This window comes from Gigantopelta aegis, chromosome 8, assembly GCF_016097555.1.
Source record: "Gigantopelta aegis isolate Gae_Host chromosome 8, Gae_host_genome, whole genome shotgun sequence".
Taxonomy (NCBI): domain Eukaryota; kingdom Metazoa; phylum Mollusca; class Gastropoda; order Neomphalida; family Peltospiridae; genus Gigantopelta; species Gigantopelta aegis.
The window spans coordinates 60,928,790-60,950,250 of NC_054706.1; the positions used below are offsets into that span (position 1 = coordinate 60,928,790).

The following is a 21,461-nucleotide window of genomic DNA, read 5'->3' on the forward strand; positions in this document are numbered from 1 at the left end:
CAGGTTTCTTCTCTAAAATTATCCAATAGCCGATGATTAATAAATCAGTGTGCTCTAGTGGTGTCGTTAAACAAAACAAACTTCGACACTGTTATGCACTCTCCCACAGACTGCACAGCGCATACTACCGTCCTTGAAATACAAATTGGGGGTGAGGGGTTGCCGTCCAGGACGCGATAAAACACCCAATGAATCCACCAAGGGGATTAGATCTAACTACCCAAGCACCTCAGGTGAGGTAGATCTCACCCCGTGCGCAATTTATTGATGTCTCTCCTCTTTTCCACGACTAATACAATTATGTGTATTGTTCAGACAATCGGAGTAGATGTTAGTTCAGTCGCTAACCCAATACGATTTACATTAATGCGTTTTAATGGAACTTTCTTGAACAAAGACAATCGCGAGTTTTGCCTTCTGTTAATGTTGACTGCAATTGGGTTAAACCCTAGCAACATCATCCACTTAATGCATCCTGGGTTTTTATACAAAGTGATAAAGTGATGTCGCAAATCTAAATCATCCCAATAATTAGAATAATGGTACATATAAACAGTGTCCATGACAACAAGAAAGCTGAATTACCTACCATCATGTGCAGACACAACTCGCTTCTGTGACTGCTGCAAATAAAAATTAGCGTCACCAAGTACGCCCAGGGCACAACGGGGACCAGTTGTATATGGATCTTGAAATATATTATATATTTTCTTTTAAAAAAAAGTTAGCAAAGCAGCAGCAGCACAATAACAACTTTTGAGGATTTACTGATAGATCATTTTGTGTGTTTTTGAAATATTGAAATCGTCAGTAAGATTTACCATGGCGAAACCTAAAGAAAAAAAGATGCCATCTTGGAAAGATATTACAGCTACTTTTGCTGCGGATTCAACAATACACGGTGTCAACAAAATGGGTGCCAGGAACTTATATCCAGGAAGGAGGTAAGTTTAAAATTCATCAATTTATTCTGGGAATAAATTAAATTTAAAAGTAAAAAAAAAAAAATCTTATTATGATCTGATTTGTATCAGATAGAAGTTGATAATGATGATGATGATGGTTATGATCGTCATAATCCATCTAATTTTTACTTATTTTCGTGTTGATATCAAATTAAGCTTCTACCACGCTGTCCTGGGCACATACCTCAGCTATTTGAACTGCCTGTCCAGGACTGTCGGTTAGTTATTAGATGTTAGTGGTTAGTGAGAGAGAAGTCGGCGTAGTGGCCTTACACCTACCCATTGAATCATTAAACTCACTTTGGAAGACAGCCGGCACCGGGAGGCGAACCCAGTACTTACCAGCATGTAGTCTCACGATTTAACCACTACGCCACCAAAGCCGGTCATCATCATCAACCTCAATCTGATGTACATCGGAGCATACTATTGTGCAATAGACTAAAGCCAACCTTATTCCGTGACCAGTTAAAGTTTTAGTTGACAAATCAAAGCACCGCTGACAAACAAAATCTTTCATTCAGAATTACTGCTCACGATAAATCATCACCTGGACACAAAATGTTATTGTCTCTTGGCAGGGCTACCAAGACCATTATAAATTAAATATATATTTAATTTACAATGGTCTTGGTAGCCCTGCCAAGAGACAATAAAATGTGTGTGTGTGTGTGTGTGTGTGTGTGTGTGTGTGTGTGTGTATATATATATATATATATATATATATATATATATTTATTTATTTATTTATTTTGTTTTATCTTCTTTTCTTTTTTTTTTAAAAAGGGAGGTGGGGTGATATTTTATTATTTTATTTTATATTTTCAAAACATTGAAAAACCCCACACCCATGGGGTGAGTGTATTTTGTTTTTAGATTATTATGGCTGTTGCTAGTGCTGGCGGCAGTATCAACACTATCTGTCCTTCTTTATCTGGATCTGATTCATTACTATGACCGACCAACGCTGATCAAAGAAGTCTTCAGGTCCGCAAACGAAGGCGATTTCCCGGCAGTGACCATCTGTCCTTTGAAAGCATTTCAAGGAAGGATCGAGGATCTCGAAGTTCTGCCCTACGCCCAAGACATACTGCACGAGATAATGCATGTAGATTCCTATTTGGCAGCATCAGCCCTGACCCATGTCCACCTGAAGTCGCAAGAGCCACCACCAACGAATATTTCCAGCTGGTACAGCGATCCGATCTCAGGGCAAGCTATGGTCAACTGGACGATGTCCAGCAAAGTCCTGACGCCGATTGCCTGTCCCAGGTTCAAAGGCATGCACGTCATGGCCCTGCCTTGCTGTGGAGACATCCTGGAGAAGGTCCTCACGGAGATAGGATCCTGCTACACGATGAACATGACTAAAGTGGCCAAACATCGTTACCATTCAGCAAAGAACAGGCGTCTGGTGATAGTCTTCTCGCTCAAGTTGGAGGATGATCTTAAAATCTTTTCAGCAAATGGGATACAGGTAAGTGGACTGTCATGTCGCCTACGTAATGATCGGCCAGGTAGGTAGGTAGGTAGGTAGGTAGGTAAGTAGGCAGGTAAGTAGGCAGACCGGTAGGTTAGTACAATACCATGGTATAATAATAAAAAGAATCATACCTAAATGCAAATATGGTCTCAGGTTATAGGATACCTCTGCATAAAAATTTATAAATAAAAGTTCTTATACAAATTTAAAACTCAATATGTTTCAGCTTGTTGGGTAAATAGGAAATATTGTACTGTAACTTTGAGATAGCACCTTTAATATAATCCGGTGATGGGGATAATCCTTCATTAAAAATAATATAAAATGCTGAAATGCCTTTTACAAAGCTTTCTAACCAACATAGAAGTATGTTGACCTCTTTAGTAACTCATTGGTTTGACGTTTCTTCTTATTTTTATTACTAAATGATTCCAATTATGCATTTGATATGTTGCCACTTATATAGCAACAAAAGGAAAGAAAGAAATGTTTTATTTAACGGCGCACTCAACACATTTTATTTACGGTTATATGGCGTCAGACATATGGTTAAGGACCACACAGATTTTGAGAGGAAACCTGCTGTCGCCACTACATGGGCTACTCTTTCCGATTAGCAGCAAGGGATCTTTTATTTGCGCTTCCCACAGGCATGATAGCACAAACCGTGGCCTTTGTTGAACCAGTTATGGATCACTGGCCGGTACAAGTGGTTTACACCTACCCATTGAGCCTTACGGAGCACTCACTCAGGGTTAGGAGTTGGTATCTGGATTAAAAATCCCAAGCCTCGACTGGGATCCGAAACCAGTACCTACCAGCCTGTAGGCCGATGGCCTAACCACGACGCCACTGAGGCCGGTAGCAACAAAAGGAGGCGGTGTTCTTGCTTAAGGGTGGATAACTCAACATTGTTAAGGTCCACCTATATTAACGTTCTCCATGTATATTGACGTTCTGCGACTGAACTTTCTAAAAAAGCAATCGCATATCCCTCTTAATATTGTCCTATTTTTTTCACAGAAAATATTGACGTAGAAATTGTATTGCAATGTATGCTAAACTGAATAGTGATGTGCAACCGTAAAGAAAAAGAAACAATCATATTGTAGTTATAATTATTATTTCCATTCTCTAAGGTTATAATCCACGACCAGAGAGAGCCGCCATTACCAACAATGAGAGGAGATTTTGTAGCATTAAACACTGTCACCACATTCCGAGTGGAAAAAACCCAGGTACGTGGATTCACCTTGTGTATTATAAAGCGTATCCTCTGAGGGAAGAGAGAGAGAGAGAGAGAGAGAGAGAGAGAGAGAGAGAGAGAGAGAGAGAGAGAGAGAGAGAGAGAGAGAGAGAGAGAGAGAGAGAGAGAGAGAGAGTTAGACGTCTCTTTTGAAATCGGAATTTAATTAATAATAAATAAAACTACACACAATTCCAAAAAACCCCAAATCACAAACTATAAAAAAGAAAAATATTGTAATCATGTCATACAACAGTTCCAGCAAAATGTTTGTTGGACTTAGTCTCCTACAGATATTTAGTTTTCAAGCAACGATGAGTTTCACTTTTTGATTTTAATAACAGTTTAAATATTGAATTCGATTTTGAAGCGACAGTAGGTTTCATGGTTTGAATTTAATAACAGTTTACATATAAAAACTTAGGTACGAAAATGTCAATTGAAATATAAAATTCACGTTCCGCGAAATGAAACATCCTACTCATCACCACCATCCGGTTCTTCGCCATTCTTATCATCATCATAATCATAATCATCATCATCATCATCATCAACTTCATCATCATCGTCATCACCACCACCACAAGTATCATCATCATCATCATAATCATTATCAACATCATCATCATCATCATCATCACCACCATCATTATCACCATCATTATCACCATCATCATTATCGCCATCATCATCATCACCACCATCATTATCACCATCATCATCATCAACTTCATCATCATCATCATCATCAACATCATCATCATCATCATCATCGTCATCAGCGCAATCATCAATAGCACATTATAATACAAACTAATAATCATATCTATGTATTTTTAGCGTCAGTCACTATCCGACCCCTACGCTTCATTCGGTACCGCACAATGCGTCCATGCTACTTCACCTGAATTTACAAACCCAATACATCGATATGGAAATGGAGATGACTTTTATACAGTGGAGACGTGCGAGATGGAATGTTTCGTCAATTTTTCTATAGCCGCCTGTGGTTGTCGACATCCCTGGCATCCAGGTATGTGAAATAGATGAGTGTAACTGGTGTTTAGTTGTCATTCATTGAGAGGCAGAGTGTAGTCCATACGTAAAACGCTGGCCTGCGGCACGATGGGTCGTGGGATCGAAGTGTATTTAATGGTGCTTCCCAGTCCTAACCAATGCCCCACGACTTGTACATCAAAAACCGTGGTATGTACCGTCCTGTCTATGGGAAACTGCATATAAAGGTCCCCTTGTTGCTTTATCATTAAGGGTATCCTTTATGGCGACAGCGGATCCTCTCTCTCTCTCTCTCTCTCTCTCTCTCTCTCTCTCTCTCTCTCTCTCTCTCTCTCTCTCTCTCTCTCTCTCTCTCTCTCTCTCTCTCGCTCTTTCCATTGACCAAATTATAAAAATCATATTTTAAATACCAAATAGCCGTAGATTAAAATGTGCTGGGGTGTCGTTAAACTAACGTTTCTTTCCTTCCCTTACCTTTATTCGGTTCGAAATATTACGAAATATTGTAATTATGTAGTTAATTGCTTTAGGAAAACGTGGCGAGGGATTCAGTTTGATTGCATACCACAACAGCTGTTAAAATATCCCTTAAACTACGTCTGCATTATTGGTCCCCAGACCATAACGACACAAATACCTATCTACTTTATAAGAGAACTACCACTCCCAGAATGATGCATATACCTACCTCGATTAAATAAGGACTGCCACTACCAGACATACACCTACCTACATCGATTAAACGAAGACTGCCACTACCAGAACGATATATCTACCTACCTCGATTAAATGAGGACTGCCACTCCCGGACATACACCTACCTACATAGATTACACGAAGACTTCCATTACCAGAATGATACATCTACCAACCTCGATTAAATGAAGACTGTCAATCCCAAAACGGAATACCTACCTCGTTATAAGAGGACTGCCACTCCATAAAACGGCACACCTACCGACCTCATTTTTAAGAGAACTGCACACTACTTCGCCTTTAAGAGGTCTGCAACTACATAGCAAGATAGACCTTCCCTACTTCATCTGTAGGACAGCCATTCCCCAGCACGATACACCCTCCCTACTTCATCTGTAGGACTGCCATTCCCCAGCACGATACACCCGCCCTACTTCGTCTGCAGGACTGCCATTCCCCAGCACGATACTCCCTCCCTACTTCATCTGCAGGACTGCCATTCTGCAGGACTGCCATTCCCCAGCACGATACACCCTCCCTACTTCGTCTGTAGGACTGCCATTCCCCAGCACGATACACCCTCCCTACTTCGTCTGTAGGACTGCCATTCCCCAGCACGATACACCCTCCCTACTTCGTCTGTAGGACTGCCATTCCCTACATCGTCTGTAGGACAGCCATTCCCCAGCACGATACACCCTCCCTCCTTCGTCTGTAGGACTGCCATTCCCCAGCACGATACACCCTCCCTACTCCCTACTTCTACTGTAGTCTCGTCCTGTCCCTCTCATCTGTAGTATTCCCCAGCACGATACACCCTCCCTACTTCCTCTGGGACTGCCATTCCCCAGCACGCCATTCCCCACGATACACCCTCCCTCCTTCGTCTGCAGGAGGACTGCCATTCCCCAGCACGATACACCCTCCCTACTTCGTCTGTAGGACAGCCATTCCCCAGCACGATACACCCTCCCTCCTTCGTCTGTAGGACTGCCATTCCCCAGCACGATACACCCTCCCTCCTTCGTCTGTAGGACTGCCATTCCCCAGCACGATACACCTCCCTACTTCCTCTGTAGGACAGCCATTCCCCACACGATACACCCTCCATCCTTCGTCTGTAGGACTGCCATTCCCCAGCACGATACACCCTCCCTACTTCGTCTGTAGGACTGCCATTCCCCAGCACGATACACCCTCCCTACTTCGTCTGTAGGACAGCCATTCCCCAGCACGATACACCCTCCCTCCTTCGTCTGTAGGACTGCCATTCCCCAGCACGATACACCCTCCCTCCTTCGTCTGTAGGACTGCCATTCCCCAGCACGATACTCCCTCCCTACTTCATCTGTAGGACTGCCATTCCCCAGCACGATACACCCTCCGTACTTCGTCTGTAGGACAGCCATTCCCCAGCACGATACACCCTCCCTACTTCCTCTGTAGGACAGCCATTCCCCAGCACGATACACCCTCCCTCCTTCGTCTGTAGGACTGCCATTCCCCAGCACGATACACCGTCCCTCCTTCATCTGTAGGACTGCCATTCCCCAGCACGATACACCCTCCCTACTTCCTCTGTAGGACAGCCATTCCCCAGCACGATACACCCTCCCTCCTTCGTCTGTAGGACTGCCATTCCCCAGCACGATACACCGTCCCTCCTTCATCTGTAGGACTGCCATTCCCCAGCACGATATACCCTCCCTACTTCCTCTGTAGGACAGCCATTCCCCAGCACGATACACCCTCCATCCTTCGTCTGTAGGACTGCCATTCCCCAGCACGATACACCGGTAGGACTGCCATTCCCCAGCACGATACACCCTCCCTCCTTCCTCTGTAGGACTGCCATTCCCCAGCACGATACACCCTCCCTCCTTCGTCTGTAGGACTGCCATTCCCCAGCACGAGGACTATTCCCCAGCACCCCTCCCTCCTTCATCTGTAGGACTGCCATTCCCCAGCACGATACACCCTCCCTACTTCCTCTGTAGGACAGCCATTCCCCAGCACGATAGGACACCCTCCCTCCCTTTCGTCTGTAGGACTGCCATTCCCCAGCACGAATACACCGTCACTCCTTCGTCTGTAGGACTGCCATCCCCAGCACGATACACCGTCCCTCCTTCATCTGTAGGACTGCCATTCCCCAGCACGATACACCCTCCCTCCTTCGTCTGTAGGACTGCCATTCCCCAGCACGATACACCCTCCCTACTTCCTCTGTAGGACAGCCATTCCCCAGCACGATACACCCTCCCTCCTTCGTCTGTAGGACTGCCATTCCCCAGCACGATACTCCCTCCCTACTTCATCTCTGTAGGACTGCCATTCCCCAGATACACGCCATACACCCCGTCCCTACTTCGTCTGTAGGACAGCCATTCCCCAGCACGATACACCCTCCCTCCTTCGTCTGTAGGACTGCCATTCCCCAGCACGATACTCCCTCCCTACTTCATCTGTAGGACTGCCATTCCCCAGCACGATACTCCCTCCCTACTTCGTCTGTAGGACTGCCATTCCCCAGCACGATACTCCCTCCCTCCTTCGTCTGTAGGACAGCCATTCCCCAGCACGATACACCCTCCCTCCTTCGTCTGTAGGACTGTCATTCCCCAGCACGATACACCCTCCCTCCTTCATCTGTAGGACTGCCACCCCATGGGGTCAATACAAAAAAGCCTATTAACCTTGTACAATCAGGTTGATTTAAATATTTCTCTGGATTTATTTTTTAGGCACAGAAGAATTATGCGGTATCATGGATGTTTACGACTGCTTCGTGAATATAAAAGACAGTAAGCATAAATGTCTGTTACGACCCTCGGTCTGGTGGTTACGTTTTCGGGCTAATGGCCGCTAAGCACCGGGTTCGCATCCCAGTGCTGGCTCCCACCAGAGTTACTTTTAACATATATCTAACCACTAGCCCCTGTCCCGAACAGACAATCCAAAATAGCCCAGGCATATGCCCAGGACAGTGTCCTTGAACGTTAATCAAATAGGGTTGCTTGTTGCCACTAGATACTTTAAATTGCCGTTCAGCTCAAGAAATGGGATAATGGTTGTTAGGGGTTGGTGATAAAGAAGATTATGCCTGGCCTGTCGACTGCCTACTGTCATATAAACGTTCTCTGGACTCACTTCCTCCCCATCCCAACCACAGCTCTATGATTAAGGCTGTTGCCGTACTGTCCTATGGACTTACTTTGTGGAGGCAGCTTCCTTCCTTTCTTCCTTCCTCCAACACTTCTGTCTCTCTGTATCTATCCGTCTGTCTGTCTGTCTGTCTCTCTCTCTCTCTCTCTCTCTCTCTCTCTCTCTCTCTCTCTCTCTCTCTCTCTCTCTCTCTCTCTCTCTCTCTCTCTCTCTCTCTCAACGTACGGTCGAAATAACCACATGTTAAATATGGAATAGCCATCGTTTTAAATGTGCCGAAGTGCTATTAAACAAATACTGTTTTTCTTTCTAGATTACATCATTGAGAATGACACCAAATGTAACTGTCCTCACGTCTGCTCAAAGATCGCGTTTACCGCCTCAATAACCACCAACACGTTGAAAATTCCAATTTTCAATCTGCAAAATGAACCACACGAAGAACATGTTTACCCGAAAAACAACTGCTCACATGAAGATTTACCCGATTCTGTGTAAGTATAAATTATAATATTAGCTATAATGTATGATTTTGGACCACTAGAGGTCATTGGTTTATTAATCATCGACTATTGGATCGCAAACATTTGGTAATTTAGAGGAAAGTAGCTACATTTTTCTATTAACATCAAGGGATCTTGTATATGTTCTTTCGCACAGAAAGAACAACACATGTCACGGCCTTTGATATATCAGTCGTGGGGCATTGGTTGGAATGGGAAAAACCTATCAGAGAATGGGTCGACTGAGGTGATTCGATCCTACGATGTAAGCATCTCAGGGAAGCACTCTAGCTACTGAGCTAGATCCTGCCCCATTTGGACCAAAAACCACTGTAACTAAGGAAGACAAACGTTTTTATTTTAACACTCGTCTTCCCCCAAAGAAAAAAATAAAATAAACGCCCTACACATATTCATTAAATATGTTTCTTACACACCCGTTGGTGAGAACACCATGCGTTATTTTTGATAACACATAGTTGTTTACACACGTACGTGTGTTAACAATTTTCAAGACATACGACTGGCTGCTTCTAGGTGATAACCGGATCACCAATGCCATACGTCCAATAAAAACAGCACGCTGGAAATCGATTACATTATGAGGTATAGTTAACCTGACAATCATGTGGCTGTGACGTGTAAGTCAGCTACAAGTGCAACGGCTGTAAATAACTTTTAGTCGAAAAAGATGTTAAAGGGACATTCCTGAGTTTGCTGTACGTTTAAACATGTTATCGACTAACAAAGACTTTATAACGAATGTAATTACGTATCAAAAATATTTTTTCTGCATGAAATATTAGTGGCTGTATATTAAACGTGTTTCTGATCGTTCTAATATTTGTACAAGGTTAAATTTCATTTTATGTCCTAAAATATAATTTTTTCGAACGTACGAAATTATTTGAAGACAAAATCCAATTTGGGCTTATTACATTAAATATACAGATACTGATATTCTAAACAAGAACACATATTTAATATGTAAGTTTAATCGTAGAAATATGTTATTAGTCGGAATCATCTTACAATGCAGCAAACTCAGGAATGTCCCTTTAAAATTTGCTTAAAACCTGTTTTTTTGAGGATATGTAAAAAATAAAATAATACATTCGTGTCTGTTAGATACCATTTATCTCACAAGTTGTTGTTTAAAAACGTATCAATAACAATTAAGTATAATGAATAAATATTAATTAATTCTGCACATATTGGAAACTTAATAACAGAAACGGTAATTTCTTCAAGAACCACAGGCTAAACCTAGAAAATACACAGAACGGTTTAGTTTATGCTTTCAATCTGATGGGTTTTTAGTTTCCCTATCCTCCGTTGTTTTTCCGTCAAGGTTTTGTTTTTCTGAAGTGACCACAGCGATTTTCTTTTGCAAAACACGTGTGTTGAGGCCCATTTTGTAATAAACGACCAATTTTGTAATATGTACCCATTTTGTAATAAAAAACGACCCATTTTGTAATGAGTACCCATTTTGTAATAAAAAACGACCCATTCTGTAATAAACGTAGGTACCCATTTTGTAATAAAATCGGACCCATTTTGTAATAAAAAATAGGTACCCATTTTGTAATAAAAAAATGCCCATTCTGTAATAAAGGCTTAAAACGTCAGAATACGACATAGATGTTAAATATATACAAATTGAAATAATTTTAAACTTTGTGTTTAGTTTTTTTTCAGTGGTTGGGAGTTCGTCAGGGGTACGAATATGTCTTAAGGTTGATTCTGTAAGTGAACCTATTCAGTTTTTCCGTTCATCCATTACTCCAGACCGCTCGCTTGAGGTGCTTGTATCGCAGGATCGAACTTCTGTGGACACACAAATTGTTTTTTTTGTCTGTTCCAACCAATACCCTAAAACTGGGATACTAAAAGCCCTGCTATGTACTATCCTGACTATGGAAAAGTGCATATAAAATATCCTTGCTGTTTTTCGTAACCCATCGTGTGGTATTATCTATCATGATCGGAGCGGGATCTAGCTTAATCGGTTGAACGTTCGCCTGGGGGACTTGGGTAACAGGATAGAACCTCCTCGGTGAACACATCAATTGGGCTTTTTGCCGTTCCAACCAGTTCCTCCCCCCCCCCCCCCCCCCATTACGACACGACTGTTACATTATAATCTAAGTGTAGATATGTGTAAGAGAAAGTAACCTACATGAATGTGTTGTAAAAGCCGTAGCAGCTGATTAAAAACAGTGGGTTTAATCAACAACTACTTAAGCTGAAATACACTTAAACTAGTATCCGTCAAAAGTGATTTCCCACTGACACTCCCTCCCCACACCCCCCAGCCGCCCTACCCCATCCCCCACCCACCACGAGAAAGTGAACAATACACATAAAACACATGTGATCATTCAGCCGATGGTTGTGGAAGTTAATTCTACAATTATTGTGTACAGGTACTGTCCATTAACCGATTTACCGCTTACACTGTACTTTAGTTTGCCGCCTGACTATGTGCTCAAATGCGGTCTTGAATGCATATATATATAACTACCCACACTTGCCTTTCTTATTCTTATTCTTCTTTTGTTATGGTTACCGGCAATATTAGGTATATATATATATATATATATTTCTTTCTAAACTTCTATGTACATTTGCTAATAATCCCATAAATATGAACATTTTAAATATATACAGTGTAATAATATTACAGAATTTTGAATAAGATTTGATGTATTTGAATAAATTGCTGCACAACTAATTGAACGATCCCATAGATTAAAAATATACCATGTGAGACACTAGAAGTGTCAGGAAATGTTAAATCGTAGTAACTGAACATGAACTATCCCTTATGCATGACAATAGGAACTATTTAAGTTAATTCATAAATGTGCTAATAATATTTCGATAAGGAACATTGTGTATCAAAACCGGTTTATTTTTTACATAAATTATAAGCATGTACAGGTACTTCCTCCTGAAGTCAACACAAAATATTATTATAAATGTATGAATTCACTGAAAAATAAACGTATGTTTTGAAAAGAACTGAAAGTCTCCTTGAATAATGAACCTTTTCAAGGAAAAAAAACCCCTTGTTTTCAAAACTATATATTCACAGAGACACACACAGATAAATACAAAGATGGACACACAGACACATAGAGAGAGAGAGAGAGAGAGAGAGAGAGAGAGAGAGACAGACAGACAGAGAGAGAGACAGACAGAGAGACAGACAGACAGACAGACAGAGAGACAACAACAGAGAGATAAGCAGAGAGCAGAGAGAAACAGAGACAGAGATACAGATATAATGAGACATACAGAGAAACAGTGAGAGAGAGAGAGAAACAGTCAGACAGACCTGTATTGCAAAAAGAACTGAAAGTTGTTAGCCAAACTGTTATCGTTTCTAACAAAGGAAAGTTCTCCTTGAATAATGAAAATTTTCATGGGAAAAAAAACCCTGTTTTAAAACATATATATTCACAGAGACACACACGGATAGACAAAACAGACACACAAACACAGAGAGAGAGGAGGGAGGGAGGGAGGGAGAGAGAGAGAGAGAGAGAGAGAGAGAGAGAGAGAGAGAGAGAGAGAGAGAGAGAGAGAGAGAGAGAGAGAGAGAGACAGAGACAGACAGACAGACAGAGACAGACAGACAGAGACAGAGACAGAGACAGAGACAGAGACAGAAACGGAGACAGAGAGAGAGAGAGAGAGAGCGTCCGTTTGGTTGCGTAAAATTTATAATTTTCTTTTCCCAATACAACTTATTCAAACATTATTATTATGCAGAAGCAGGACGTCGTTAGAGGACTGCCGAGATAGAATAATGATTAGTGATCGTAACCACCAGTATATTGAATTTAAAAATGTAAGAAATTCGATCATTTCCAAAATATATCGTTTATGATACATTTCCCAAAATATAACGCGGAAACAACCAACCAGGCACTGTACCATCTGCTTCTGTCATCTGAACTACACCCAGTCTTGAAAAAAAAACGCGTTTGATGTCATATGCATTCATTGGATTGTGTATATGTATTCATTCACCTTTGTATTATTTTAGCTAGGATCCAAATTTTCATCCATACGGAGAGTATAATCAATGCACGACAAAATAATCATCTCCTGTTTTAAATGTATATGTGTTTCAATTCAATTATTTTATTGCTTTAAGCTGTAAGCTTATCAGCACAGCATATATACACAGTATGTATAAACGCACAAGAGAATTCAATTATTATATTCATCAATTACATGCTTTTGGTTTTCATGTTAGGTAATAATACAATGAAATATATAAACTAAATGTTACCTACATGCATAAATGTATTACATTCACAAACAGTATAAAAGAAAAGTGACAACTAGTATGCTTTTAGACAAGAGAGTGCCTTAACTTATAATTTTTATGCCAAAATAATATACTTATCAATATTAATTAAATCTTTAATGTATGCTTCTTTAACATCACAAAGTATTTTAATCAGCTGTTGCTGTTCCGATAATTATGATACAGACTACCCACACAAGCTACTATTTTTGATACACAGCTGTAGAACATACTTGGTTCTTCATACCCCAACCGAATAGCACTGGTTGGAACAAGAAAACAATGTATATTTAGGGGGTTAGCGTTAGAAATTTCGTATCCCAGGCGAACCGTCGACCATCGAAATAAATCTAAACACAAAGTTTAATATTATTTCACTTTGTATATATTAAACAAAGGCCTATACCTATGTTGTAATCTGACGTTTTAAGCCTTTATTACAGAATGGGCATTTTTTAAATTACAAAATGGGCACCTATTTATTATTACAAAATGGGTCCGATTTTATTACAAAATGGGTACCTACTTTTATTACAGAATGGGTCGTTTTTTATTACAAAATGGGTACATATTACAAAATGGGTCGTTTTTTATTACAAAATGGGTACATATTACAAAATGGGTCGTTTATTACAAAATGGGCCTCAACACACGTGTAATGCGTACATGCATTCAACACGTTGAACGTCCTCATTTGTTCAGTGAAATTGTTTGGCTTTATTTTTATGGACATGTAGTTAAGGTATAATATTTACATTTTAAAGGGACATTACCGATGTTTCCGACTAATAAAATATTTCTACGATTAAACTTGCATATTAAATATATTTTCTGGTTTAGAATATCAGTGTCTGTATATTCAATGTGTTTCTAGTCGTCTTAATATTTGCAAGAAGACCAAACTGGATTTTGTCGTAAGAAAAAATAATATTTCAGGAAATAAAATGAAATTTAACCTAGTACAAGTATTATAACGATCAGAAAGACGTTTAACATACAGCCACTAATATTTTATGCAGAAAAATATATTTGATATGTAATTACAATCGTTAAAAAGTCTCTGTTAGTCGATAGCATCTTAAAAATTGCAGCAAACTCAGGAATGTCCCTTTAAGGTATAATCTTTACATTTTAAAACAAAAATCAATAGTAATGGCGAGAAGCTGTCATTAATTATGTAACTGCTACAGAGATCCTTTAACATTGTATTCTGGATTTTTTTTTTAAATCCATTATTTCCATTTGCACTCAGAGGAAGTGTGAACTTAATTTTATAAAATTTCAATTTTTGTAGTGAATTATGAAAAATCTTTGCAGAACCCTAATTCCATTCTTTTAGCATTTATGGGGCGGTATTAGGTCGCAGGATCGAACCACCTCGGTGGATCCATTCAACAGATTGGGTTTTTCCCGTTCCACCCAATGCACCACATCTGGTCAAAGGCCGTGGTATGTGCTTTCCTGTCTGTGACAAAAGTGCATATAAAAGATTCCTGGCTGCATTAGGAAAATGTAGCGGGTTTCCTCTGATGACTATGAGTCAGAATTACCAAATGTTTGACATCCAATAGCCTGTGATTAATTAATCAATGTGCTCTAGTGGTGTCGTTAAACAAAACAAAGTTTAACTTTAGCATTTTTGGTCATGATTTGCATGAGTTATAAGATATTCGTATACTTACCTTTGCTCGACACCTAATAACCGACTGAGAGTCATCAAACATCCATTCATTGAGGGGCGGGACGTAGCCCAGTGGTAAAGCGCTCGCTTGATGCGCGGTCGGTCTGGGATCGATCCTCATCGGTGGACCCATTGGGCTATTTCTACATCACGACTGGCATATCAAAGGCCGTGGTACGTACTACCCTGCCTGTAGGATGGTGCATATAAAAGATTCCTGGCTACTAACTGAAAACTGTAGCGGGTTTCCCCTCTAAGACTATATGTCAAAATTACCGAATGTTTGACATCCAATAGCCAATAATTAATAAATCAATGTGCTATAGTGGTGTCGTTAAACAAAACAAGCGTACATTTATATGGTGAACTGAACTCTGACTGTTCTTTTCTTTCTATATCTTTCAGGCCTCCAACATCAGTTGTAATTCTGGATATCCTACTACCGAAAACCGTACGAGACTTAGAACAAATACCTTCTAAACGACTTTTGGATATTCTATGTGAGTGGTACTGGCAGAAATTCTAATCAATTCCCCCCCCCCCCCCCCCCCCAAAAAAAAAAAAAAAAAAAAAACCAAAAAAAAATAAAAATAAAAAATAAAAATAAAAGAAACAACCACATTTTTCAACATCAAAGTGCCTAATATCTTTTCCCAAATGTCCTACTTTGAACTTGGAGGAGTTTTACATGCTTATATACCAGAAAGGTTCCAAGCATGCCCATCGCGGGCTTAGTCTCTGACAACGTCAGTGGCTAAGTCCGGGACAGGATGGTCCTACGCCTATGTATCAAACGGTTCAGGAGTATCCAGTGATTCTGCATTCAACGCACCAGGCATGTCCATAACGTCTGTCGTAGTAGGTTTGGTTACGATTGGTTGTTTCAGGAAGTTGGTGATGTTAAAATAAAACTTCAAAGATCTCTAAAATTGAGATTAACAGATGTATATTTCCAAGAATTGTTAACAGATATAAAGACAAGTGACAGACATGAATTGTTCAGATCGTTTAAGTCAACTATACTTTTAGAAACATAACTAATGATAATATATTTACTTCTTTAATTGTTGATAGAGATCCATTAATTACTGATGTCACAATACCTCCCGATTTCAATCCCTTTCGTGTTTTTGGAACAAATTAATGTTTTAACTGCTTAATATCTCGTTCTTTCAGCATCATTTGGCGGTTTACTTGGACTGTTCCTGGGCTTAAGTTTGCTGTCTCTATTTGAAGTGGTCGAATTCATTTTCCTAGTGATAGCAAGTCTTGCGAAAAAGGTGGAAAAAAAGGTGGTACGAAGCATTTCTAAAAATCAATTATAAAACTAAATTCATAATTTATCTTTATTTACTAACATAAATATCAGATAGTCAAAAAATAAAATAAATAAATACATTAAAAAAATCGAACATAAGTAATTAAACATAATTACTACATTGCTTTTTGCTTTTCATAAGTTTATGCTACTCAACGACAAATAACATAATGACTATTCACTTTATAAACGGTTAAAACTGCTTCATTAAATATAATTTCAGGAGGGTGACTAACAATATTAGGCAGCTCGGAGATCCATCCATAATGTATGATGAATGAAATGTTTGGTTAAGAAATGTACCGTGGAAAAACACAGACCTTGGACAAACGATACCATGGACCAAATATTCTGTCAGAAGAAGATTAAAATACACTCTTGGAGGAACACTGTGTAGAAACATTGTGTAGAAATAACTGCGATTCGACCAGATATGGGGGAAGTGCATTATAGGTCGGCAGGATCGCTTAGCTGTATTAGGAATTATAGTCCGTTTGCGTCAATTTGCGTGAAAAGGTAACCAATGAATTGACATGTAATTATTTGGTGTGTGTGTATATATATATAAAAATTATATTAATATAGTATATATAGTATTATTTTAATGTCAATCTCTCGTAATTCCGTATGGCTTGTGTACTTTTATTCCTTATTTTTGTATTTTGATGTGGTGAGACTTAAATAAAAACATCTGTCTGTCTGTCTGTCTGCAACTCTTTAATGAATAATCTTAAAACTTATATTACAAGACAAGACAAGACAAGATAAGATATTTATTCAGTTACTGAAAAAGTAAAGAGTAAAGTTTATTTTATTTAACGACGCCACTAGAGCACATTGATTTTTTATCTTATCATCGGCTATTGGACGTCAAACATATGGTCATTCTGACACTGTTTTTAGAGGAAACCCGCTGTCGCCACATAGGTCAGTTATTGAGGCCACATAGGTCAGTTATTGAGGCCACATGACCAAGATAACTACTTTTAAAAACAAATTAATTGTGCGCTACGCATGTACAAATTACAATACATGTATAATCAATTTAAACTGGCAGATTTCTTTTTAAAAACAAGGCTATTCCTTTAATACACTTTATATTTTGGGTAGAAATCAATAAAAAAAATGTTTCTCTTGAAGGATTTACTATAAAGTATTCTGATATGAAATATTTCCTGCTCAAAGCATAATATGGATATACTAAAAGAAAATGATATTCATCTTCCACTTGATTGAGATTACACTTTAAACAGATAGTTTCATTTCTTTCTATTACTGGATTATATCTGCTTTTCTGTACTTTTAATTTATGTGACAAACACCTAAATTTAGAAACAATTCTCAAGAGATCGTTATATTGTGACAATTATAATATATTCTTTTCTGTTCTAAAAGAGATTTATAAGAAGAATATGCCTTTAAAAAATGAGAAGAGTTAATTTTATCATGCCTGTGTTGAAAATGAATGTCTTTACATCTCTGTACAAAGCTGGACATAAATAACTTGATACTGCCACATTCTTGAGCAATTCAAACATCCAGTTAAAACTTATATTAAAACATATTGTTAAGTTTTAAACCCATACCAACTCAAATTAGCATTTTTTTTTTTTTTTTACAAAATATTTCTATATAAATAAAAAAAAGCTTCTTAACAAATTACCATCACATTATATAGATTAAATATCATTTTAATACAAGGGTGAAGCAAAAATCCTAGGACAGCCAGGAAATCAATAATGCAATACAAAGAAACTAAAGGTAGAACTGGACGTGTTCTACCTTGGCTGATCCATCAGTTGTCTTCATACCTGTATAAAAAAATAAAATTTAACCCATGCAGTTTGATGGTAATTTGCAAAGAAAGATTTTTATTTTCAACGATTTTGTTTCCAGAAATGTCATTTGCCTTGGTATGAGTTTAAACTTAATAATATGTTTTTATATGAATTTTAAATTTATTCGTTTTAGATTTACAGGTATAAGGCAAGTCACTGGTTCCCCTTTGATGCAAACGGACTATAATAAGGGTATTAACCGGCCTCATTAGCCCAGTAGTTAAGTCATCTGTGTCAAAATGACCATATGTTTGACATCCAGTAGTCGATGATTAATAAATCAATGTGTTCTAGTGGTGTCGTTAAACAAAAAAAACTTTAAAAACAAACTTTGTAAACAATGGAGCTATATGTCCCAAGGGAGATCATCCAACGAGCTACTGAACTATAATCATATTCGTACCACACTTAAGTATGGCACTGTGTATATTATATATGTAATTATTATGGTATACACTATACAATGTACATTATAAGTCTATAATCTAAAGGTGTTTTTTTTAAATTATTATTCGAATCCAGTGATCCACCTGATTTTTTTATTGGTTTAGTTTTCAAATAAAATTGTGTCTTCTCATTTTCTGTTATCGGTATGTATATACAGGGCACGACAACTCTTCGCAGACTACCTGCATCGGTGGTGTTGTGGTTAAGCCATGGACATAAAGCTGGTAGTTACTGGGTTCGCATCCCGGTACCGGCTCCCACCCAGGACGAGTTTTAACGACTCAATGGGTAGGTGTAGCACCACTACACCGACCTCTCTCTCACTAACCACTAACGACTTAGGCAGACATCCCAGATAGCCGAGGTGTGCGCACAGCACAGCGTGCTTGAACCTTAATTAGATATAAATACGAAAATAAGTTGAAATGAATGAATGAATCTTCGCGGACTGATGTTGGTATCATTATTCCAAATAGCATCTGGTCGGACGCACTACATTTAAGGTTTACACAATCTCTGATATCGTTCGCGACTGAGTACGGGGTTGGGGTTGAGCTTCTTAGTGGCCCAAACTTTAAAGATAGCATTCAATACTATCAATAGTATGATGCAGGAATTGTTGTCGTGAAATGTTCTTTCACCTTCCCAGTAAATAGGCATTTAATTTAAATTGAAATAGTATTAGTATACCATTGTGATCAAAACTTTTGGAGTGCCTGTAAAATTCAGCTTGACAAAGTTATGCTGAGCTAGCTTGAGTGGTTAAATATGTATCTTGTTATATCCAAAGTGAAAGCCTAAACGTCCAATTTTCTATCATTAATTAAGGGTTGAGGGTATTAACTGCCTACGTTTATGATTTTATTGTTGACTGAAAGGTTACATGTAGCTTTTACCACGTGGTGTATTTGGTGTAATGCATTCTATAATACAAGTTCCAGCCAGTGCACCGCAACTGGTATATATATATATATATATATATATATATATATATATATATATATATATATATCAAAGGCCGTGTTATGTGCTATCATGTATGTGGGATAGTGTATATAAAAGATCCCTTGCTACTAATTGAAAAAGAAATGTAGAGGGTTTCCTCTCTAAGACTATATGTCAAAATTACCAAATGTTTGACATCCAATAGCTAATGATTAATAAATCAATTTGCTCTAGGGTATCGTTAAACAAAACAAACTTACTTTAGTACAATGCACCAGCAAATGGATGATAGGCACATAAAAAACAGTGGACTACCATTTAACCCTTTTGTATGTTATGTGATACAGCAAATCATAATTCATTTTAAATTATGTGTGGTTGTAACGGTAACCAAATCTGCAAATGAAAAGTGAAACCATCATTTATTTCCACCAGTTTATTGACCAATTACATTAAGGAACATGAACATACTTTTCAACAATTAAATGCAGAAGACAATCTATCACAAGTACTATGAGCTCGAAAATAATAAAGGAAAGTGTTTGCATGTATATAAATATTATTAGTGAGCATGTAGTAATTTTATAGTAACGCAAAAGACATGGTAAAGTACGTTATAATGATTATGTCAATTCCGGTAATTTTCATATATATAGAGAATAATACATGAGTGGCCGTTAGATACCATTTATCTCACAACGAGTTGTTTTAAAATGTATCTAACGAGTGAAAGCGAGTTTGATACGTTTTTAAACAACGAGTTGTAAGATAAATGGTATATAACGGACAGGAACGTATTATTCTATTTCTTACATATCCTCAAAAACCAGGTTTTAAGCAAATTTTAACATCTGTTTCGACTAAAAGTTATTTTCAACCCTTTGCACTTGTAGCTGACTTACGCGTCACAGACACATGGTTGCCAGGTTAACTATATGTCACAGTCTAATCGATTTCCACCGTGCTGTTTTTATTGGACGCATGGTATTGGTGACCTGGTCATCACCTAGGGGCAGCCAGTCGTATGTCTTGAAATTGTTAACAAACGTACGTGTGTGAACAACTATGTGTTATCAAAAATAACGCATGGTGTTCTGACCAACGGGTGTGCCAAAAAATTAAGCGATAACATAGTTTTATGTTGGAACATAAAAACATGCATTCAGACTGTCATGCTGACAAATGTATGTATTAACGAAGAATAGCTAAGCAACAAGTAACCCAGTTTCTTTCATAAAGTTTCGAAATTCCAGCACCACAACCAGCAAACACGCTACATGTTTCCATGGATCTTTTATATGCACCATCCCACAGACAGGTTAAAGCGGCTATGTCTGGAATATTTTTATTATTTAAGCATTTAGAACAGAAAATCTCATTACGTTTGGTGCATATAAGACGCCGCACTCCGAATTGGTTTCACTACACTGGCTTTTCCAAGTTAAAAATAAACCCACTATTTTGAAAATGGGACACTTTTGCCGGGCTCCCTATGGGATAAAAATAGTACGGTTCGGCTATTGTGTCATTACAAAAACCGAGCGGATTCTAGCAGCCAATTCCTAGCGGCCAATTACGCTACCAGCCAATTTCAGCAGACCCTCATGGCGACGATCTAAACACCGGACTCATACGCCTTTCGATTGTTACCTATATTTCACACACTTTTATACACACTGTTATGCTAATTTTTAATTATTCACTACAACTTAAGAATTTTAGAGTTTTAAAGAGTATCTTTATATAATAACAACACAACAACAAAATAACAACCAAGACTCATTTTCACAGTCTTATTGTTACTAATATCCGTATAAATACAACTTAACCGTT

At 38.6% G+C, this 21,461-nt stretch overlaps 1 protein-coding gene across 1 annotated transcript; it reads left to right on the top strand.

Annotated features, from left to right (window-relative positions):
- The first annotated feature begins 822 nt into the window (after window positions 1-822).
- On the top strand, window positions 823-6,006 carry LOC121379766 (acid-sensing ion channel 1-like). Its single transcript, XM_041508417.1, has 4 exons — window positions 823-944; window positions 1,842-2,442; window positions 3,588-3,686; window positions 5,761-6,006. The coding sequence occupies exons 1-4, from the start codon at window positions 823-825 to the stop codon at window positions 6,004-6,006; spliced, it is 1,068 nt and encodes a 355-aa protein (XP_041364351.1).
- The last annotated feature ends 15,455 nt before the right edge of the window (window positions 6,007-21,461 follow it).

What these genes read in the sequence shown, in the direction of transcription:
- LOC121379766 (XM_041508417.1), top strand. Translation starts at nt 823, where the DNA reads ATGGCGAAACCTAAAGAAAAAAAGATGCCATCTTGGAAAGATATTACA. An exon ending in AACTTATATCCAGGAAGGAG is followed by an intron (nt 945 to 1,841) that starts GTAAGTTTAAAA and finishes TTTTGTTTTTAG; the next exon opens with ATTATTATGGCTGTTGCTAG. An exon ending in TTTCAGCAAATGGGATACAG is followed by an intron (nt 2,443 to 3,587) that starts GTAAGTGGACTG and finishes CCATTCTCTAAG; the next exon opens with GTTATAATCCACGACCAGAG.